Genomic DNA, 9202 nt, shown 5'->3' with positions numbered 1-9202 from the left:
TTTCCTGTCACGGAAAGCACAGAAAAATGTGTCTCGAATGCCGCGGTCGTGGACGAAGTTACATTCCAAGAACAACACTACTCCTCGGAAAGCAAAGAATTAATTCGCCTACGTTTAATCGACGGGCCGGAGTAATCGACAGCTCCGTCGAGTTCCCTGCAACGCAATTACAACACACGAATCGATATTTAAGATACACGCCCGTTGATATGTCGACTGCCGGTGGATGAACGGCTGACCCCCTCCCCCCCCCCTCATCGTCACCGATGAATTTCCCAAAGGGTTCGTAAAACATACACGCACACGCGACACCTCTCGAAATCCTCGACCAGAGGGTTCCGCGCTCTCGTCTCCCTACCCACCCCCCTGCAAATGGATCTCTCTCTCTCTCTCTCTCTCTCCCGTCATTTAAAAATGCTTTTAATCGCTCTCACCTAAAAATCCCCTAACCGAAACGTATTGTAGACTTAACGCGCTACGTGTACTACGAGATTATCACACAGAAAGTTTATTTTTTTTTATGCTCACTCGGTGTCAACAATCAGTAATTTACTTCTCCCCGCTATTTCATCTCCTGCCCCCCGTTAATTTTCTTTCCCTATCCTCTTCCCTTTCTCTTTAATCTTCCCCTTAATATTCCTCGCATACGCACGCGCGCCGTCACGCATAAAAACATTAGGCTTCCTCGGCCCGTTTTCCCTTCTCATTCGCACGATCCTGCCTTTCCCTTTCTCCCTGCCTCTTCTCACAGTCACACAACGAATCCGCGGAATCACTCGAATCTCTTCCCCCTTTACCCGTCCTAGACTATAAAGTTCGAACGTCGCGTGCGCCCGAAAAAACCGAAGCCCGCGATCGGCCTCCCTGCGGAGAAAACGGAGAACGGAAAACGTCTTATATATAATTTCTCATCTCTCTCTCTCTCTCTCTCTTTCTCTCTCTCTTTCTCTCTCACTTTCTCTCTCTCTCTTTGTCGCTCCCCTGTCTCTGTACCGCGCGCGTCGCGACGTCAATCGCCACGTTGTCCCCCGTAAACGCGTGCTTCGCCATAATAAATATACCCTAATTACGTCTCTAATAGTTTGAGGAATGATTATTTTCGATGAACATACTTCGAAGTATTTTCAGCCTCCGTTCACTATCTCTCCCGCACTCTCGCTCTCTATTCCCTTTCTCACGCATTCACGCCGTCCAGCTTTCTCTCCTCTACTACTTTTTTTAAATTTTTTACTCGAATTTCCCCATACATTCCGTGTATCACTTATTCGTACGGTTTATTAATTCTCCCTCTCTCTTTTATCACGACGATTCTCGAACTCGATAGTAATAATCGTAATAATAATATATAATCATACAATAATAATTAGTTTATTAGTGTGTGTGTGTGTTCTGTTTACTTTTTTGCTTTTTTTTGGTATCCCCCACCAGTCGGGTGGGTAAGTCCTCTCTCATCATCCGTTTACTGCAGCGTGATACGACCTTCCGCTCGGTTTTCTTTTAGCATTATCGTTATTATTATTATTATTATTATTATTATTATTTTTTGGTTTTAATTACCTTGAGTTAATCGTTTATATAATAATTAATAGCTTGCAAGTGTTAACGTTAAATACTATTACTTAATTCTGCTTACACGTGGTTTCCTTAACTGTTACGCGTTTAGGTATGTACGTATGCTTATTATTCCCCGTTCTGTTGCCGTCTCTGTCAGCACACTCTTTCCGCTGCCGTATATTTCTCCCTCCTCTCTGCTCGGACAAAACAAAAATTGGAACGTCGTCGTCGCGTTTCGTCTACTATGCCGAACGTTCGCCGTGCATCCCGCACGGCGAGCCGTCCGTCCTAACGGCGAGTCGATCGGCCTTCGTTCGTTCACCCTTTCTTTCGCGGTTTCATCGTCATCCACTTCCTCCGTTTCGTCTTCTTCGTCGTCGTCAAGATACATACATCGTCGGCGCAGGAAGTTATCCCTCTCGTTCCGTACGCCCGTTCCTTCGGTCACCATCCTTGCCCCCCGTTGGAACATCCACGACCAGGAAGGACCACGACGACGTCCGCGCCGTCCTCGGGGCCGACCGTCGAACGACCGCCCTTTCGGGGCCGCGCGTTCACCGGTACAGGGCGCACGGTGCCTCTGTCTCGACCACCGAAACTTCGTCTCGGCCGTCGACACCGCAGCAGATCCGTTCGCCGCTCGGAGGTAGAGGAAAGGGTGCGGGACGCGAGGGCTTCCTCGGCTACGTTTGCTCTGGTCGGGGAGTCGAGCGCGGGTTCGCGATTCGTTACCGTGATCCGTGGCGGTTCGTCCTTCGCGGCGGGACCCTCGATCCTCGGCCGACGTAGAATGAAATCGAAAAGCCTCCACCACCGTCTGCCTCGGGGCTGTGCCAGGGTCTCCGACGAAATGCCTTTCCCAAGGCTAACGGCGAGCTTCTGCTCTGTGGCGCCTCTCCCTCGCGAAGACGCTCGCCGAGCGATGCAGGCGAGCCTCCCCTGTCTCTGCGATGAGAAGGACGACTCGGGATTTTGCGGAACTATGAATTTCAATCGGACGTTCGTCGGTGCTCGAATCGATACGTCGGGTCTCCACAAACTGTCGGTCAACTGTTTGGCGTGCTCCTGCTATCGGGTTGTGCTCCAGCTGCGCGATTGAATCGAGATTCGGTTCGGCTTGAGATTGTACGGATCGGTGGCTATTGCTACTATTGTCGAGCGGTTTCCTTATTCCCAGCGATATCGCTGTGCTTCTGTCTGTTCGGTCCGCTCTTTTATGCTGCTCGTGTTTCTGTGATTGGTTATTCTTTGTCGCAAGTATGGCGGAGCAAGAGGGTGGCTGCTGTTCCGTGCTTCGTAATCGAATGTGAAATGAGAGCTTTGCCTGTTTATCTTTGATGCTTGTGGAATTGAAGCCTGTGTAACGGGTTGCGAAGAGGATGCTTCGTTCTGAGAAAGATGTTGACGCGTGAAGTGGTTCGAAATCAGTTTAATCCACGCATGCGTTCGCGAGTGTTTTTCCGTGAAATCAGAGGAAATGTAGCTTGATTCGTTGATCCGAGCACGCATAATGAAGGACGCGTTTAGCGGCACGTAATGTTCGAAAGTGTCGAAACGAATTCGCGAAAAATAATTTCATTATTCTATTTATACTAATTTCGTCCACCGTTTAAATAATTCATCAGTTACGCGCGTTCGTAACGATCAATTCGCCTAACATTAATAAATCTAATTTCCGTCTAATTAAAGGGTACTTTCATGTTTCTGTCGATCTGTTGTTCCAAGTGCTCGATAAGGTAAATGTTCCCATTATCCTTTTATTTCTCCCGTATTATTGAAGGTCGGAATTCGTATCTAATTCCTCTATTATTTAAGGCGTTTTATCCAATACCAGAATGCTCTCAAGTAATTAGCCAGCTTCAAGAGGATGAAACGGATGTATACTTTTCAACAGAATTTTCTTATATTTGAAGATAAATTTAACTTGAATATTAAAACCACAAATGTCCTGTTCAATTTATCTCGCGTGCCAGTAAAGACAGATTAATTTCCCAACACCAGCAATGGGGCCATTTACCTTAAACAAATCAGAAAGTAGCCAGAACTCTTTCCCCAGCAGCAGATTTCCGTGGGAAATAACAATCTGTGCCGATCGTTTCGCGCATTGGTAGATCAAATCTCCCACGAGATTAACTAACTAAATCATCCTCCTTACGAGCGGTGTTGTCACTGATTGTAGGTTGCGAAGTAACGTAGGAACTGAAACCGAATTGATTACGAGGAATCAGAGCGGGAACGACCCCTTGCAGCCGGGAATCGCGATCTCGAATCGTCGAGGCTCGACGCGACCGCAGGTACTTTATCATCGTTTTCGAAATTTCCTTCCCCTCTAGCTTCCCGCAACCCAATTTCTTCCCCGTTCCCTCCGCTCCTCCCCGTAAACGTTTTAGACCAAAATCTTAGGCCAGCGCCGAAGGAGATACTAATTTTAGGCCACTTCTTTCTAGTTGTCTAAGAATCGAAATATACGAATTTTCCCACCCCCTCCCCCTGTCCCGATACATCATTTTCGTTTTTGCCCCTTCTATTTGAACGAAACGCGGAGCCTCTCTATCCGTGCCAATTTCGTCGCGATTCGATTCGAGGATCGCAGGTTTCCGGCCAGCCAGCGGAAGTCGTCGCCCTGTTCCTCGCGAGGAGAGCTTATTCGCTCGGACACCAAGAAGAAGGTAGGCCGGGTCGGCAGTCGATAGTTCGAAAACGTCTCAGCCCGAGACTTCTCGTTCCTTTTATTCTTTTAATGCAATTTTGAAGCCAGGGGTTGGTGGACAGTTGGGGGTTGGGAGTGAAGGTGGCTAGGGGCTCGATGAACACGAGAACCAGAAGGCGGAACGAAAAAAATGAAGGACAACTCGGGTCCGATGTCTCGCTTTTATTTGTCGTAAATAATAAATAAAATAATAATCAATAAATCGATCGTTAAAATTAAAAAATAGTGACTCGTGACTAGGTTAAGACTCACCGCTTACAAAAAACCGTGTGTGTACGTGTGGTATAGTCGTGTGGGTATTACTCTTTTTTACTTTTCTCTTTGCTGTGTACACTGCATAATGCATGCTTAATAATAATAATAATAATAATAATAATAATAATAATAATAATACAATAACTAAATACAATGGTTAACTAAATGTCAGAACATAGACGAAACGTCGTTGAAGGGGTTCGAGGGGATATATACGGGGTGAATTAACCCTTAAAAATAAAAGGGGGAATATAAACGCAAAGTACAGGGTGTGGGATAGGACAGGGCAATCTAGAACAGGGAACAAGCGAGCTGCTCTTGTTCTCGCGACGCAAAAGGGACGTAGCTAAATAATATTTCGCGATCAACTGGAACCGAGTGACAACCAGCAATTACCACTGGCCACCGATGATAATTCGTCGAATGAAATTGTCACATATCCACATAATATTCATAACAGAACTAATAATAATAGTACTAATAATCGTAATATAATGGTAATGATCATCGTAGCAATAATAATAATAGTTATAATAATAGTGCACGTAATAGCGAGAATAATAGTGGTAGTAACAGTGGTGAAAATAATATTGGCGGTAAAGTTAGTTGGTTAAGTTACAAAGGACTCGCTACCACCCGAGATATATATATATATATAAACATATATATATATTAGTAATTGTAATTATTATACCGTCCGATTGAATTATCTACAAACCGTCTAGCGGGAAAGAAAGAAAAGAACTGCGGTAAGAACACATAGCCTGCCTCGGCACTGATTTCTCGCGACTTATCAGCGTTTGCTTCGTGTGCTTGTCACACCGTGTACGTGTACATGTATGTACGTGTGTGTGTGTGTGTGTTTGTGTAATGGGTGTAGGGTAGAAGAGGAATAAGGGGAGGCGTAGAGGCGTCTAACCCTCTGTAGCGCATCCTTCACGCAATTTAAATCGCGCCCACATCCGTCTTTCGTTCTCGTAAGTCTAATATATATACATATAATTTGATGCCAATTATATATATACATATACGTTTTTTTCTCTTTTCTTTTTAATAGAATCTACTCTGTTATATAGTTACGCACCGGCATCGCGATTTAATCATTAATTTTTTCTCTCCTTTAACGCGTGGATTTTTAATTTATCTTCCCGGCCCACTGTATCCCCCATTCTCTTATTTTACCACAATAACGCTTAAGAAAAACAGCCGGCGCTGGCTCGTTTCTAAATTATCGTTTACGCCCCCTTCCCTTTTTGTCGTCCCTGCTACTCGTACGCCCGTCGCTGCGACTAGCCTAACCTCGTTTAATATATCAATTAACCATTAATTAAAAAACATCTCTACGTAATGTTAGACGCGTAATATGATCGGTGCACCGTTTCTTTTTTTTTTTCGTTCGTTCGACGCAACGCGGTTCACTTATCTGTGCTCGTCTCCATTCTCCGTTTCGTCCCGCTCTTCCGTCGACGAGCGAACATCGAGTGAAGAAACAGAAGAAAATAGAACTCGCACAACGCAACGTAGCGGGCGTTCATACACATCTGGCGGGAAAGCACGCGTTCCGTCGATCACCGCGTTACGCTCGCCCGAGCGGCGAAATCCCAGGCTCACCAGCCTCCCTTCCGCGTCCTCGGGGCGGGGATGCGTTCTAGGAATCGTTTCTATCGAATTACCGTTCGATCGGGCCAAGCATCTTCGCGTACCGATCTCGAACCCGCCCGTTTCGACATTGCACGGTGCGATCATTGAAATAATTCTATGTACAACTTAAGAGAAAGGATCGAGATCCTGGTGGCGATGATTATCCATCGAACGATGCTTGCTTCCGCTCAAAGGGGGAAAAAGAATCGTGTCGTGTGGTCTGTCAGGGGCTCCGATTCCCGTCGATTCGGGCACGAACCGCCATCGTTGGGCTCGTTCGAGAAACTAGAAGGCCCGCGCTCGAGACCGCGTCTCCGAGCGGGCTACGTTGCAGCGATATGATCGTGCTTAGAAAAGGTGGCCGCCGGGGCGACGATCGACGGGCCGCGGGGTGGTGGCGGGCCCGACTCGAGCGAACACGAGGGGGAAAATAGGAAAAAGAAAAGGAAAGCCGACGAGGTACAGCGTGACGAATGCCGTGTGAAAACTGGCCATCGTTGTCATCCTCTGAGCGCGCGGAACGGCCCCGAACGGAGGCCAAACGCGTTCGTTCCGGGCCGTTCCTGAAGATCCACCGAGAAGGGCTCCTCTTCTGCCTCTCAGCCGGAAGCTGCGGAGGATCCGTCCAGCGGATCTCTCGCTCCACCAACGGACAATAGTAGTTATTTTATCGGCTCCTCTAAAATATGGACAAAATGGTACCCGTACACCTCGCCCCTTTCCCCCTCGCTCGAACGATTAAAAACAGCCGGGCGCCGCGCCGCCGCGCTCGCGTCGCCGCGTCGTCGTCGCTGCGGTGCGACCGTAGTCGTTCCTTACTTTTTATATCTCTCTAACCCCCGCGGAAACGAGTGTTCCTTACAAATTAGGCGGTAAATCCGTGAACAGTACGCAACAAATCGAAACAATACTCGACGCTCGAAGCTGTTGTCCGTTGTCCGTGTGTCTGTGTTGTCCGTGCATCCTTGCCGTCCGTTGACCACGCTCCTCGTTCTCAGTTTCGTCTTCGCTGCCTCCCAAGACCGTCGACTTCGATATCGGTGTCGGCCGTCGCGGCCGCGGCGGGTGGACACGGGTGGGGGCCGGTTCGTTGCCTCGCCAGAAGTAAACACGAGGGCTCCGTGGTTCGGGACGCTCGGTCGAAGGAATTTGAAAGGCACGAAGGCGCCGACCTGGTGTCGCGCGTATCCTCCACCCCCGTCACCCGCGACGGCCCCGTTGTCTCGTGATTAGGTCACAGCCTGATCCTCTGTCGGCACTCCTCATCGTCCGCATTGGTGATGATCGATGCCTCCGTACGTCGCCGTTGTTCGTTCGTTCCTCGACGCGCGCAGTATCACGCATCCGAACATTCCTCTCGTGATCCCCCGTTCTCTTCATCCTTTACAATCTCCCCCTAACATTCTTTCCTATCCCTATCTATCGTTCGCATCTTCTCCCCCCTAGCTAGCTGTCTCTCTCTTTCTCTCCCTCACGCTCGTTCTGCGATATGTTAGTTTTTAAGGATACCTGAACGCGCTTTACGCGAAGGACGTGTACCTCCTGGCGGATGCGATCCTTCCTCGCTGGCCGTTCCTTCGATCTCTTGTCTTTTCTTCCGTTTCCATGGTTTCGTTTTCTTTACCGGGAGCCGACGAGCGCTGACGAGCCCGCGCACCACGAAGAGCAAGAGCCACACGACCTCCTGATTCATTCGAGCTGCTCCAGGAAGTTCGGGGTCTTGAAGTACTCCGGAACCGGGTCGTCCAGCCTCGAGATCACCTTGTAGATCGACTTCTTCCAGCTCTGCTCGGTGTCTTTGCCGCCCTGAATCGCCTTGAAGAACTCTTTCAGCGTCTGTTCGACCACGTACCTGAAGTTGCTCGGTACCTGAAAACGCATCACCCTCGTTAGATTAAGCCTCTCAGCTGAAGGGAGTAGCTCTATACTAGGGAACAACTGGTAACTCGATAATACAGATTTTAATGACTCTATGTTGATTCGCAAAGGGGGGGCAGGTCTGATGCGTGTGCAAACTCATTGCTTCGTGTTGACTAAAAAGCGACTTTCGTTATGTTTTTCCAAAGCGACTCTCATCAATCTTGTGGAAATTCTCTCTATTGCATTCTTATAGCTTGATTGTAAAAAAAGTAACTGTTTAGTCAGAACGGGTAGCAGCATTGCCGTGATGGAATTAATTCTTAAGAGCGTCTGAGGCTAATACGCCTAAAACTAAACGGGATATGAAGCTTGGCGTAAAGGGAAATATCATGTGACCAAGTTAATTCTATTGTCTGTAAGCCCTACCAAAGTCCTCTAGATTTCTTTTAGGTGACAACATATGTTTTTAAATACCTGAATTTGCAGCCCATTTCTTGAGAAGTAAAGTGACCATACACCGTTAAGATCACACTGCAATCATAATAGAAAAATAGTGGAATTCGAAAAGCGTTCAATTCTTTTTACGAAAAGGAAGAAACAAGCTTTCAAGAATAGTAACGTTCTAGCATCAATATTAAAATCATCTATTTCACTTGCATTACATTCGCAACACCGGGCGGTAGAAGCGCGATGAGCAAGCTCAGGCGCGTCCACGGGCGCGAGCTACTGACGCGGGTCTGACCACATACTGTCCCCCTCTACTTGCCGCTGCCGCGCGTTTAAGATACCACAGCGCGCGGGCCGAGGAAACAATCTCTCCCACATTCTACCCATTTATTTCCCATTATGACCTTGGTGTGACCTTGAACGATGTGCATTCGAAAACACATATTACCAGAGAAAGGATTCTACATGGCTGTTTCATGATCTACGATGCCACCACCTAAGAAACGCCTCAACTCGATCACACGATCGTCCCCTCGCGACAAAGTGCTCTCTACAATACGGAACAAAACTCTCCTATCCCGTTGAATTTTAAAAACACTAGCCTTCGATGCTCACAAGTTTACATCCCTTAAAACAGAGAGAAGAGAAAACAGAGGGGAAAGAGAGAAACGAGAGCTCGCCAATAGAGTAAATTTGCGTTTCACGCGTAGCGGAACGTGAAAAGAGTCAATCGGC

The 9202-nt window shown here is 47.7% G+C and overlaps 1 protein-coding gene across 4 annotated transcripts in view; it reads right to left on the bottom strand.

Annotated features, from left to right (window-relative positions):
* Positions 1-4406: 4406 nt before the first annotated feature.
* LOC143368418 (homeobox protein prospero) overlaps positions 4407-9202 on the bottom strand; it is a 56404-nt gene continuing 51608 nt past the window's right edge. For 2 of the 4 annotated variants that reach the window (XM_076811119.1, XM_076811120.1), the window contains exons 5-6: positions 8495-8551; positions 4407-8029 (exon numbers count right to left, since the gene is read on the bottom strand). In XM_076811119.1, coding sequence (XP_076667234.1) covers positions 7850-8029; positions 8495-8551 — 237 coding nt within the window. In that variant the 3' untranslated portion in view covers positions 4407-7849. The remainder of the gene's footprint in view (positions 8030-8494; positions 8552-9202) is intronic. The other 2 variants (XM_076811121.1, XM_076811122.1) reach the window with 1 other exon arrangement.

Source organism: Andrena cerasifolii, chromosome 4 (genome assembly GCF_050908995.1).
Source record: "Andrena cerasifolii isolate SP2316 chromosome 4, iyAndCera1_principal, whole genome shotgun sequence".
Lineage (NCBI taxonomy): Eukaryota > Metazoa > Arthropoda > Insecta > Hymenoptera > Andrenidae > Andrena > Andrena cerasifolii.
This window is presented reverse-complemented; position numbering and strand designations above follow the sequence as displayed.